This window comes from Spodoptera frugiperda, chromosome 28 (assembly GCF_023101765.2).
Source record: "Spodoptera frugiperda isolate SF20-4 chromosome 28, AGI-APGP_CSIRO_Sfru_2.0, whole genome shotgun sequence".
Lineage (NCBI taxonomy): Eukaryota > Metazoa > Arthropoda > Insecta > Lepidoptera > Noctuidae > Spodoptera > Spodoptera frugiperda.
In genome coordinates this window covers 2,815,200-2,829,634 of record NC_064239.1, presented here as the reverse complement: position 1 = coordinate 2,829,634, position 14,435 = coordinate 2,815,200, and the positions used below count along the sequence as shown (strand labels likewise).

The 14,435-nt window shown below is 40.3% G+C and overlaps 1 protein-coding gene across 1 annotated transcript; it reads right to left on the bottom strand.

Annotated features, from left to right (window-relative positions):
* Window positions 1-171: 171 nt before the first annotated feature.
* LOC118264982 (uncharacterized) lies at window positions 172-13,036 on the bottom strand. The gene is made up of 9 exons (XM_035577665.2): window positions 11,106-13,036; window positions 10,872-11,016; window positions 9,524-9,652; window positions 6,340-6,543; window positions 5,908-6,051; window positions 5,285-5,340; window positions 4,774-4,886; window positions 4,010-4,076; window positions 172-1,580 (listed from the first exon to the last, which is right to left on the bottom strand). Exons 1-9 carry the CDS (start codon window positions 12,656-12,658, stop codon window positions 428-430), a joined length of 3,564 nt encoding a protein of 1,187 aa, XP_035433558.2. The 5' UTR covers window positions 12,659-13,036; the 3' UTR covers window positions 172-427.
* Window positions 13,037-14,435: the final 1,399 nt, after the last annotated feature.

Below are 14,435 nucleotides of genomic sequence, written 5' to 3'. Positions count from 1 at the left end.
TGATTAGTGTACCTTTAAAAAAATGCATTTCTATGAAATCTAGTCTGTGGCTTTGTTTTTGAAATGAATTCTTATTCAAAAGTTATAAGATAGGAATTGAATTAGGTACTTTGGTTAATTTTAGTGTTCATTGGCATAAGACTATAAGTAAAACGATTTAATTTAGACCAGAATATTTATTTCCTAATAAAAGTTTATAAATCAATTGTTTTAATAAGTTCGCTCCATTGGAGGATAACAATCAACTTCTTTTTAACACATCATCGTACAGTAAGTACTTACATAATTTATTTTACTACAAAAATACCTTTCGCATATTTCAGTCATGATTACACAATTTCACTCAAATTTTTGGTACCCAGCCGACTTATGGGAGGAACATAGTATGCAATTATACACATTTAAATACTATAAAAATGTTCAAAGCCTATCGGTAGCGCAACTTGTCGACATACTTTTCTATAGCACGATATCGAGACGGTGGCATTGCTTCCTTGAGCATCTGCTTGAATCTTACATCCTCGCCGAGAGCCAGGCACAGCTGGCGCGCGTGCTGGCGCGTGTCTGCGTTGGCGTCTGCCAGCAGCTCGCCCGCCGCGCGCAGCAGGGACGTGCGCACGTCGGCCGGCAGCGCCAGCGCGTGCGCCGCGCCGCCGTGCCGCACCAGCTGCGCCAGCGCCGCCGCCGCCGCCGCGCGCACCGGGCCCGCGCGGTGCACCACTCCTCGACGCGACAGGGCCATCACAGCACGCACTTCGCTGCCTCCACATGCCACCTTCACTAGCGCACTGCATGCGTCAGCCCGCAAGAACCGATTTACGTCGGCACACCGCTCTAATAATGCACCAGCAGCCTCCTCAATCTCAGGATCTAGAGCTCGCCCTCGATGCTCAAACAGCGCTCCTAGTGTAGTGCAAGCGGCCCTAGCGACGCGTGACCTCAAAGAACGCACGTGCGCAGCAGCTGAACGCGAGGCAGCACGCCAACTGATAGCAGGTGCGCGAGCTGACGGGTCCGCTGCAAGCCTTTCCGTTTCCAGGAGTCCACTGACGATCACCTCCCAGTCCTCATGTCGCGCGGGTACAATACACTCGGCGAGTGCGGTACGTACGTCACGCTCACAAGCTCGTGGAGGTTCGTCGTAAGCATCACTGGCTGGCTCAGGTGTGGGAACTCCACTCCTTACTGGCGACGGCGCGCTGCTCCGCGGTGGTGTAGGTGAGGGTCGGGTACTAGCACTCTTTCGCACCGGTGACACTTCTACGACGGTACTGGCTCGAGATTCCAGTGACTCATGTCCAGTGGAGGCACTCGCACTCCCTGGTGTCTGAGGTGGTAAGGGATCAACCTGTAATTGCGATCGCCCGCTAAGTGGCGAGGGATTCGATTTCTCAGAATAGTCTTCAACTCTTATAGAAGGTGATCGCGGTGGAGTTGGTATCGATTGCTGGACCTCTTCTCCTCCTGTGTTTAGTTCAGTTATAGCACTGATTTTCACTCTATCATCCAAACCTTCCTTGGAAGCGGACACCTTTTTATTGTTTTCCCCGTCTTCATAACTGGTGAGCGCGCTCGAGTCTCTGTGAACAAAAATAAATACAATAACGCCACGGAAACGGTTTGTTTACATGCGGGCCGGCTCGGAAATTACCGCGTGTGCGGGGGTAGGTCGGCGACGAGGTCTAGCGCGAGGGCAGCGGGCGCGGGCCGCACGGCGGGCCGGGGGCAGCAGCAGCGCAACATCGCGCCCGCGAGCCGCCGCGGCGCCTCCGCGACTGACGCCGGCACGCGGGCTCACTACGAGTGTGTAGGCGTACACCGCACACCCTACCGGCGCGATCAATTGCCCTATGTTGATGAACCCACTCTACCTGCATATTATGCAGATTAGCCCACCTTCACAGAATTTCTAGCGGTCGGTAAAAGAGTCATTACTGTTCATGATAACATTATGACTAAGTCTCAATTAGTCACACTCTAGGAAAGTAAAGGTACCTAGATACTTGCCTATACTTCAAGCTGTTAATATTCGACAGCAAAACTTTTCACGAAACAGTTTATGTGATTGCTTACACCTAGGTACATTTTATTGAGATTTATGTAGACGTTAATCTTAGTACTTAGTCCGTTATTTTTATTTATTAACAGACGTTAAAGGACTGTTACGTGCTGTTTGCTGAACACGAAAGTGGAACGATCAAACGATAAGTAAATGGGTCGTCTCGTCAGTGGTTCATAAACGCTCTGAATGAAAGTGGGCCAATAATTTAACTTTCAAAATGTAGGTTAGTGGTGGCACGCTATTACATCCATTACTCTTGGGTACCGAGGGCTCATAAGTCACATTTCACGCCTATGTTTAATACCCTAGGGCCGATACCACTTTTATTGGTGACCACGGCTGCTAGCCTTTAGGAATTAAATATTAAACAGGTCGAAATGTTAAGGTAATGAATTAGCTCGGGTCGACAAAATGAAGCCTAACTATGACCTGTTAAGTGGAATTTACCCTCAGAATTATTTAGAAATGTTACTACGCTTTAACTTCGGCGTAGATATGGTAAAAGAGATTGGTTTGTCCTGTCCTTTTGACTAACTATTCCTGTTTCATCGCGGTGTTCCAAAATATCCTAGGGCTAGTACCACATCTTCCTGGTTGCTATCTAATAGCAATGGTGTTATAACAGAAAACTTATTGTCTTGTGAATGTGGTTATACCGACAGGATTAGAATATAAAAAACAAAAATATCCGCAACAAGTGAAGTATTTTATGAACTCTATCATCGCCATCTTCGAGGGTGGCACAATTCGCGTCGCGTCATGATATTCCGTTGCCACGCGACACTACTATTCACACCCCAAACTTTTCCACAAATACTTTTGTTCTCGAAACTCGATAGGTACCTATCTACCTATCATAATGTTAAATTGTTTGACGGTTGACATTTTCGTAGACGCCGAGCAATTTGTTTTCTTGAACGCGTTACGATACGAGTTTACGAGTGTTTTGCCCCATTATTAATATCGATTGTTAGTCAGACTCTGAAATAGGGGTGACTGACTCCGCGATGTAATTGACGCCAGTAATCGCGGGGTAGATTTACATAGATAACATCGTGCACTCGCCGCTGGCCGTGGTCAACTGGCAGTTGATGGCATAAAATCGAAATGGGAACACAGTCACGAATTAACCCCTGATTCTATTGAAGATATGGCCCCAATCACTTCTGTTCAAGGTTCACTCGACTCCACGTTGTTGGATAAGCCAGTCGCCTTCAATTAACTGACCGTTATTTTATGTAATTAGGCCAGAAAGTGAATACGCAAGTGAAATGTTATTTGCAAACATTAGAAGGCATAATAACCTTTAATGTTATGAGTTACAGATTACCTACATACAAATAGGAAATCGGAAATAAAAAATGTGAAGACAATTTCCTGAACGGTCCCATTTGGGCGCCAACAATTTATAGAAGAAAATGCAACGTGTAGAATTTCGCTATAATCTACACTCTGCAAAACGTTCCAGTTACAGAATTAAATAAAGCTATAATTTCCTGCGGTACAGCGAATGTTATTAAGCTACCTAGGTGCCTATTATAGAAACCGCCTGTCAGTCAGGTGTCTTTGTTCCCAGAAACTTCTGAAGGTCAAACCACTCAACCTAGCACTTGACATAGGGTAGAAACTTATATTTCTTGAATTAATACTGTTGTCTACATAATTAAAGAGCCAGGTTGTTGTAACGGAAATTATAGTTTTGAGTTCTTCGCTCTTTTTGGAGTCAAAGATATTTAAAAGGTAGTTGAACGTAGAAGGTCTCTTCATCTATAATTCTATGACCAAAAATGTTAATAGCCGATGTAGGTAATTTTTTATAAGGTATTTGTAAACTCTTTCTTAGGATGTTGAACTACGAATTTTACTGAAAATTTTAGTAAGAGTGTCCAGGTCAATTACCTATTTGGTATAGGTACAAATTAACGAATGTTAGGTACATGAACTTACCTGTCACTCAGGGGTATCGGAGACAAAGCCTTGAACGGTATGTAATCCCTGCCTGGTTGCGATACACCTGTTGAAAAAATTACAATACAAACAAATTGATAAACGAAACATCTTCCATGAAAGACTAATTAAATGCTCAAAGACTATCTTCCGCGAAAGACCGTATGGTCTTTCCTAAAAAGACCAACGGAAGATGGCCTTTTCAGGACTTTTTTTAAAAGAAGTAGACGACAAATGAATGGTTGGAGAAGATTCTATAAGGAACGAAAATAATAAGTTTAGTAGATGGAATATGTCCTTTGACACTATGACAATAGTCACTCGATTCAGAGACCACCATCTGCTAACTAAATAAACTAAAATATCTTCTTTACGTCCAATGAAAGTAAGATTACAATCGTAGAAGTATCTCCACTTCTACCACATAAACTTTCGGAATGCAATGAAAGGTATAAAGTTTAAATAAGTATGTAACAGCCAGAAAATGGTTCACATTGGTAATATAGAATGGATTTGAGATAAAACATAAAATAAAAATTAATAAATCGTCAAAGTGGCGGGGAGCCAGTGGATGCAGGTGGCAGCTTGTCGTTCTACGTGGAGGACTAAGGGAGAGGCCTTTGTTCAGCAGTGGACGTCTCTCGGCTGATGATGATGATGATAAAATGAAAATATTTACTCAAGTTACTTAAGACAAAACTAAGAAGAATAAATTATTAGCTCAAAAGAGTTAACTTCTTGCTCAGTTTCGATGGGCATCTTACCAGGCAGGGGTGCTGAGTCAGGCAAAGGCCTCAGTCTTCGCGGGGGTGGCGGCGCAGCGGGGGGCGGGGTAGACCTGGCTCTACGACGTACTGGCACCGGTAACTGAGAACTCCTGGATGAAACAAGAGAGTAAATAGATTTTTCTTCAGTTTTTTTCTATGGTCAATCCTCGAAGGGGTAGACAAAAGTACACATTATAGCTAGTAATGCCATAGGACAATGTACATTCACTTTTCACCATTTGTGTTATAAGTCCCATGTAATAGGAGGTGAACCTATTGCGATATACCTACTGGGCACAATTCCAGACTTCATGCTAGTACTGATACATTTTGGAAAAAAGTTCAGCACTACTTTTCCCGGCCCAGTAGTCGAACCCGAGACCCCTTGTCTCCGGACACATATCTTCGTCGCACTTGCGACCACTCGACCAACGAGGCAGCAGTTAGATTTATTTTAGATATTATGATTGAATAGGTATTGATATTAAAAAAAAGTAAACTTGCATACCTGTTCACATGACTGGGCTTGATGTTCTCTATAGGACGGCTCAGTCTTTCCCTCAACTAGAACAAAACACCTGAGTCATTCATAATCTTTACATCTATGAGTAACCAAATTTATTAACGCTAGTAAAAGTTGATTTTACGAAAATCGCCACTTTGACCTTTAATTTTCTTCTTCATTCGTGAGCAATAGGTGAATGGTATGGCCATTAAATTAAGCATCCATCGTTACGCATAAACGTGCGTAAACTTCTAAGAAATTGGTAATGATTGAACATTTTTGTAACACTGGTTGGCGAGGGCTAAAGTAGGTTTAGAGATTTCAGAAACATCCTCATGCCAAATCATAAAGAATGACTTGACTAGTCTAGTTGGATCGTTTACAAAATATATAGACATATATCTGTTAAAAAGAAAAATCTGAATTGCTAGCCCATCAAAGTCGCATGATTGCGCGGTACATATCTAATATCTATCTATTGAAAAAAAAAAAAAACCGTTGCCTCAAAAGCAGTTTGTCACCATTAGACAAACAAATGACAGACATAGACTACCTTAAAAAACCTTGGCTCAAAGGTAGTAGTTGGTCACCAATAGCCAAACAAATCACAGACAGTTGCAGGTTACCTTATTACAGAAGACATCAGCTCGCGCGGTGCCCGCGAGTCTCCTCCTCACCGCTGACAGCACGGCAGCTGGCCCGGCTGCCCTGGCCAGGCACAGTGTGGCGCGGAGCTGGGCACTTTGCATGTCTTCTTTGTCTCCACTTACCTAAACAGAAGGAGATCAGGGTAGATCTTTGGTGGATGGGAGATTCTAATTTTAATTTGGCTATTTGTAATTTTTGATCATCGGAGACAAGAGTTTGGTGTGGTTGCCGTGAGGATGTTGTCAAAGAAACCAGGGTTTTAGAAGCGCATTCGGTTAACGGTATATCGTCAAAATTGCAACAGCGGATGGACAAGATATACCTATGTAGGTACAGAATCAGGAAATATAGTAAAGGGCTGAATGATAGTAAATTATAGTAATATTGGGAATGGTGAAATGAATACTCACGCCAATCATACTCGGATCAAATATGAGATCGACAATATGATGCAGGGCTAGTCGTTGCAGTAGTGCATGTGGTAAGGCTGCAGGGAGTGGTTCCCTCGCCATGCGAGAGATGAGAGCGGGCAGGAGTTGTCTGGCGCAGTCACTGCTTGCGCCTCGCACCAGGGCACACACAGCACCTTCGGCTGGAGCTCGCGCAGCCGCTACCTAACCACAGATACACGCTAAATATCAACACATGAACTATTCATACGTTATTATTATTTTTGATGCAATTTCACACAACCACCAAATTGAGAATAAAAAGAAAATCAGGACAATAAACTACTTATGTCACTATGCAGAAAGTAGGTAGTCGACTTCAACGAAACTAAGCATTTGAGATATTCTAAAATTCTAGATTTCCAGCCATTATGCGGTGCCGGTGTATTTATAATGTCTGCCTACAATAATGGACGATACATGTAAGTATTTTTATCAACCACTATGACACGCGACGTGAGTAGGGTTCGTCCTCATTTGATACATAAATATTTTTAACTACGACAATTATGGTGGTAGACGAGTCGTTAAAATGCTGTATCCCGGACAGCTATCAGTTACTGTTGCCGTGCAAACATAATACAGGTACCTTAATGGCAAAAATAATATCGTATTACTGAAATAAAAAATGTCACGAGGCCGATGATGGAAAATACAGAATTCATGGATAACTTGAAGAGTCATGTGGATCACATTTTCGGTCTCTCTGTTGATCTATATTTTATTGACCATCTCGATAGTTTAAGGTGGATTTTTTGTTACTAGTTTTAAATTCGGTACCGTATAATCTATACATATAATAAAATCGTAGATCACATAAAATAAAAATAAAAAAAATAGCAGGGGTGTTAGTCGATGTCAACCCAAAAATGTAATTAACTTTTTTTTTGTCTGTTTGTCTGTTTGTCTGTTTGTCTGTTTGTCTGTTTGTCTGTTTGTCTGTTCGTCTGTGCGCGCTAGGGCTGTCCGAGTTGGATGCGGTTTTCACGAATATATTGTGGTATGCTTAAATTTACATTTAGTGTTTGTTTCATGTCAATCGGTTCATAAATAAAAAAGTTATGTCAAATTAAAGAATCATCTATACATATAATAAAATCGTAGAAAAGTGCTGTCTGTACATTGAAAATAAAAATAAAAAAAATAGCAGGGGTTATTGTTATGTCGATGTCGAACCCAAAAATGTCATTAACTTTTTTTTGTCTGTTTGTCTGTTTGTCTGTTTGTCTGTTTGTCTGTTTGTCTGTTTGTCTGTTCGTCTGTGCGCGCTAATCTCAGAAACGGCTGATCCGAGTTGAATGCGGTTTTCACGAATATATTGTGGGATGCTTAAATTTACATTTAGTGTTTGTTTCATGTCAATCGGTTCATAAATAAAAAAGTTATGTCAAATTAAAGAATCACGTCGAACATTCTATGCTTATACCATTAATCTCCGCAACTATTTGACGGATTTGGTTGAAATTTGGTACAGATATAGTTTAGAACCTTAGAAAGGACATAGATATATTTTTATTTCAAAAATCAAAAAATAAAAATAAGAAATAAATTATTTATAAATAATTCTATGTCGATCGTTACACGACTTCGGTTCATGTTATTGTTTTAATTCATCGAAAAAAAGTAAATAAATAGTAAAAAGGTATGAAAAAAATAATATCAATATAATAAAACATTTAGTACAAAGAAAATGCTCTAACGGAGTATAGATAATTCTATGTCGATCGTTACACGACTTCGGTTCATGTTATTGTTTTAATTCATCGAAAAAAAAATAAATAGTAAAAAGGTATGAAAAAAATAATATCAATATAATTAAACTTTTAGTACAAAGAAAATGCCCGAACGGAGTATAAATAAATAATCCAAGTTGTCTTTATCCTCGATAGATGGCGTTGGGATCGAAATAGATCGCGCTATGGTTTCGTTACATTCATTTGGTTGGGTATCGGCCGAGCGCTTCGGTACTATCGTAGAAAAAGTGTATTATCAGTCGTATGATTATTTGTCTGTAGTGGTCCTGCTGTTTCGTATATTCTAAATTGGTTTCGTTGTATTTGTCAATTAATAAGTTTATTTGTTGGGTTTTCCTGGTTTTTTGGTTAAACTATTTAACGTAGGTTTAGTTTGATATCGATTATTAGTAGTTACTGTAGTTAGTTTTTTTAATAAAATTGTAAGTCTAATTTATAAATTAATTAGATTAGATTTAAGTCGTTTCTTTTAAATTATTTAGTTTAAGCTTGGTTATTATAGCATAGAGGATAGGTTGTAATATAGTTTCTTTTTTAATTGTTATAAATTCGTAATTCGTAGCTTTCTTTAGTTTTAAGTTAGTTTAAGTCCGTTTTTAAACTATTTTTTCAATGCCCTAAGTGAGTATACATCTATTAAATTCAAACGCAGAGCTCATTATGTTGATTTTTGAAGAGTTCCCTGGAATATCTTCTACATCTCATTTTTGAAGAGATCTCGCGAGATCGGGAACTATGTGGTTAAAACCAAAAATTTGCCGGAAGTCACTATTCCACGCGAACGAAGTCGCGGGCAAAAGCTAGTTTTAAATAGGTAGGTATGACATTTTCGTACCTATTTACTAGTATTTCGTATTTCGTGACTTGCATTCGGCGAAATATTTATAAGCAAATCGGTCGTTGGAAGTGACTAGACATTTCACGTAGACCATTTAGTATGTTCACTCCCTTAGTTTCCCCCATGTTTGCATATTGCGAATTATCATAACCATTTCTACTATTTTATCATGTTTAAAATGATACCCAGAACATAAGGCGGTAGCTAAACTGAAATGAGTGCCCCAATGCGGGCTAGCGGGATTTTTATGTTCTTAGTTTATTTAATTTATACGGTATCTAGAATCAAGCTACTTATATCTTTAAGATTTTTATTATTATACTAATATACTGACAACATTCTGACAGCTGGGTTAAAGCACAGTTAAAGTCGTCATCCTAATCAAAATCAAAATGCTGGAAGACCATAGGAAAAAAATTAAGAATAAAATACTTAAAAATTGATTGAACAGGGTGGTTTATAAACAGTAAGAGTCTGACACTTCCGCTCGCCTCACCCAAGGTGGGAGAAGTCATTGGACGAAATTCGCCCAAAAAAAAATTAATTGGTCTACCTCTTCGCTAAGCGCCCACATATGATGCACCAGTGAAAGGGCAGCAGGCTCCACCTTCCTCACGCTGCTGGCTTCCAGTAACGTGCTGTGGAGCTGGTCTGCCGCGCGCACCGCCGCTATCCAGTTCTCCTAAACATTAACGTAGTTCATACCACATTGTTTTGATAAAAAAAAACAACGTCACGCCTTTTATCCCCGAAGGGGTAGGCAGAGTTGCTCATTACGACACGTAATGCCGCTATACAATGTAAGTACACCCACTTTTCACTATTTGTGTTATAAGTTCCATGTAATAGAGGGTGAGCCTATTGCCATTACTGGACACAATTCCAGACTCCGTGCTACTACTGAGAAATTTTCGAAAAACCGAAAAAAACCCAGTAATACTTTGCCCGACCCGGGAATCGAACCCGAGACCCCTTGTCGCACTTGCGACCACTCGACCAACGAGGCAGTAGTAGCAGCATACTCTTTAATTTTAAAACTTTGCTGGCAATATTTGAATCTTTATCCGAATTGAGAATAGAATTCAAGAATTCTTTCTTAAAACAAAAACGTACGCTAGCCATTTGTAATCAAGACATTAGACTTTTACAAATTACTTTTACAAATTTTGTTTTAATTATTGTTAGGTAGTAGGATTCCCTGATCTTACGTTCCTCTTACGATCCTCTTCTACGTTCTATAATTTGGTGTTCAAAAGTACCTACATTAAAAACCTAACGTATATGTATGTACCTACTAATTTAGATACTAGACATTCGATACGATGTGTACACTGTACATTATCGATTTGCATAATAAATTAAGTAGCGGTACAACTGGGAACGAAACATAGGTTTATAGGTACCATTGTCAAAACTATGGGCTTGGCTTACTTGTGATATATTAAGTAACACAATGACAGAATTTTATTTGTTAAGAAACTAGGTAGCTAGCTAGCTAGCTGGTGCAAAACCATGTAAAAAACATCGTATGTTAAAAAGTTTACTCCCGCTACGGCTGCTACTCAAAGCAATATTGCGTAAGAAAGTAAGTAGGAACGTTTATACGCGAAAAGTGAGTGCATTTCTGTCAGTCCCGTCAGGAAATATAAGGCGTGTTAATATGTTGTTTAGGTAAATATAGAAAACATATGTAGTTAGGTACTTATACATAAAGTCGTTCTACGACTGTTGACAAACTTTCACAAAATTAGTCGAGTACCTAGTTGCAAACCCGCTGAGTAAACAGTTTAGGGTTCGATTCTCGGTTCATTCGGTTCACTATTAATAACCTATCTGACATATCTACCTAGTTTACCTATTTAAAGTTTATAATTGTGACAAAAACTTGGCTGTATTAGTACCGTGTTATGCAGCTGGTCAGACACGTGCTGTGGGACCACCCCAAGTTCCTCCCAGTCGTAATGTGCGCGCAGTGGAGTCGGAGTCCGTGGAGTTAGAATGTCGGTCTCCTTGGGCGGTGACGAGGCCAGCAGACTTAACACGAACCTACCCAACAAACACCACTATAAACACCTGCACAATATCACCTTATTGACCTTACACAGAAGCAATTATTTTTGCTATTTCCTACTTACCCATCACGCTCCAACTCTACCCTGGTCTGATGACGTCGCGGCGACACTGTAGGACTTCGCTGCAAGTTATGCAACACCTCCACCTCCTTATGAGGCTCCACAGGACTTCGGGAGCTTCGCCCCGACTTCTCCGGAGACCGCACCTCCGCCAGTGACAGCGCTAGCCCTGACATTTCCTGCATTTTACCTTCACCTTCCTCATTCTTCGATCTAAAATAATCATACAGCTCACTTAATGACTTCGACTTTATTTTAACCCCATTGTATTTAGCTTCGTACGTCGGTTTCTGCGATTTATTATGTATCACCGGCAGTGGTATGCCGCTCTTTTTATTATTATTTACTTTATTTTGCGCTTCCCTTTCTAAGGCCTCGCGTTTTATTTCATTCATTTTTGTTACTATACCAGGAGTCGGTGGTGCCATTATCTCTTTAAAGTTCCCGTTCCTCTGTTGCCTATGCACATTACTATCGTCTTCACTTGTTAACAAGTTGTCGCTGTCCGGAGTCCGTATTTTAACACTCTCACCACCGAAACGCACTCTTTTAACCACAACATCCGTGTCCTCGGAGTCACCGTCACTATATTTTAACATGTTTCTATCTGAGCTGTCGTAGTCGTCTTCACTTCCTGTATTCTTCTCAGATTCAGTCTCATTCTCTTCTAAAACGGTCATTGTGATCGCAGTATCAGAATCAAACTTAATTTCCGTTTCAATTATAACTTTAGCAAAATTATTATTGTAAAAAGGTAAAGGTGCAAAAGAATCTTCTGAAGATGAATCAGTCGATACTCGAATGGGTCCCGTGTGAGCATTATTAAAAACGTGATTAATTTTTACTAAAGGTGTGTTATTGTTTCTGTAGGCAGTTTTTCTTGGCGCATAGTAAACATCCATAGAATCCTCATCGTACGTTTCACACAAATGACGAAACCTATCCTGAACTTTAGGATCCAACCTGGATAAATACATCATATAGTCACGTGGTCCACAAGCACGTCTTAGTTTCAGTAGAGATCTCTGTGCGACGTCTCTATGTACGGGATCATAGAGTTTATCTCCTAACACTTGAAATATAGGTAACATGTCGAGGTGTGAATGTCTTCGTTTCAAAATAGCCATCACCGATGGTATTGATAATATCAAGCCGGTGATAACGTTCACTTTTGTGTCAAGATTTGCAGAATGCGGCCTTATGTTGTGATAGGAACATTTGTCTAAAATTGCGCGCGCTGCACATTCCACATCTTCGCAGTGCGTGCAGAAGACTTTAAGTGCATCTAGCGCGGCTTTCCGTACGTTGGGCGAGTTGTGTCCTAGATTGTCGACGACTTGATCGAAGGGAAACGACAGAGCATTCCCGGAGAGTGGCAGAAGATCTGCTAAGACACGAAGCGCGTGAAGACGAACTTCCCACTCGGGGTGCGTGAGGCGGTCCCTTATCGCGACGTAGAGGAGCTCGACATCGAGGTCGGGCGGTAAAGCACGCGCCCGGAGCACGCGGTCCCATAGCGGAGCGAGAGGCGGCGGCGGTGTTTCAGGCAGTTGCATGGTGGTGGACTGACGGCGAGGGCTCGCATGCCCAGCCGGGCCGCGTCGCGCCACACAACTGGGTTAATGGTCGGACGGTAAGCCACGCCGCCCCTGACCAATCGATGCCAACACATACCTACGTGTTCCCACTACGGGCACACGTACACATTCGCGTGTACGCGTAATTAGGTATTTGCAATATAATGATACACATTTCCGATTTAGCTACATTGTAGAAAGAACTTTAACGCATTAAAACTATTTTGTCGCCTAAGCGGCTTTATTAGGTAGGTACTGTTTTTTGAAGCACTTATTGAATTTTTTTTTCCTGTCTAAAATCCTCAGGTAAGCAGACAAACTATTGACTGTACATTTCCAGTACCTTCATAATTGGATAAACGCCACATTTACTAAATAAAATCTTCATTCTATCTATTTTATTACCACGCCTGATGTTCACACCCTCTTTTCCACGGATACAAGATAGTGAGTCTATATTGAAAGATTCCCTTCCAACTTACTCTGCTACTGCTTGACCCGGAAATCGAAACCCTTGCCGTTGGTTGCTTCACTTTCAGACCAAAGTGATTTCTAGATGCCTGTTTTGGCTATCCCCTATGTGACAAACTAAATGGACGTTATAATCACTTATGTAGAAGAAACTCATAGTCCAGTAATGGACTGCTACGAGCTGTTTATGAAATTATTATACAAGCCACGCATAAATTGTAAGTGCCTATAATTAGTATGGATATAATGTAGGGCAAAGTCAACTGCCCCAACATGAAAACTATTTGGTTTACCTAATTATTGTCACCTAAATACCGATCCAATTATTCGCATTTCTCATTTACCTACGCAGGTTACGTATGAACATTGATGTGGAAGGGTGATTCAGACCTACCTACAGGAGCTATGTTATATAGCCTCATTAATTGTTATGGTTCCGACTTGCCTTTATATCAATTTACTTGATAAGAATTCAGGTCATTTTGACACCAAGGCCGGGACCTTCGGTTTTACACCTTCAGGCAGGGCCTTGGGGTGCGTTACGAAACAATGCACAACAACTTGCTAAAATCTCGGGGTTCGTATGGAATGGAAGGTGTAGGTGCGTAGGTTCGCCAAATCGATTACTTACTCGTAATTATTTTACACGGAGCGTGATTTGCAATAAAAATCGGTTACTTACCTATGCAAAAAATAGTTTAGGGTGAGAATTATTTGTGGGTGTGGTATATTTTTTTTTTATGAAAATTTTGTTGGTTTCTAGATACTAAGATGTTTTGTTTTGAACTAGGGATCAATTTTATTTGTGACACGTAGCTTTTTGCCTTTACATTCTTTTTTTTAACGGGGCTTTAAAATTATCAGAATAAGTAATTATAGAATTTTAACGAATTTAAACATAAAAATAAGGTCAAAACAAGTCATCGTCCTCGGATTGCCTCTGATTTGACTCGCATGAAATTCCTAGGACCATAGGTCAGGCTGCATTGATTGCATACCATCAAGTGATCTGTCTGCTTCTTTGCCATCCTATTTTGAGCCTTTAGGTTCAAAATACTAACATAAATTATTTCAAAACTGATTTTATTGTACGTTTTGCATAATTACATTTCACTTTATTAGTTTTTGAAATGGTACCTTTTTTTACTTATTTTTGCTTTTATTTGTAAACGAGATGGAAAAAGTTTTATACTCGTGTCTATTGGTATATGAACTGGTTTGATAATAAGAAAAAACCGATAGATGCCGAAAAATCCTGAAAAATAAAAACTTTTGTTTCTTTAGA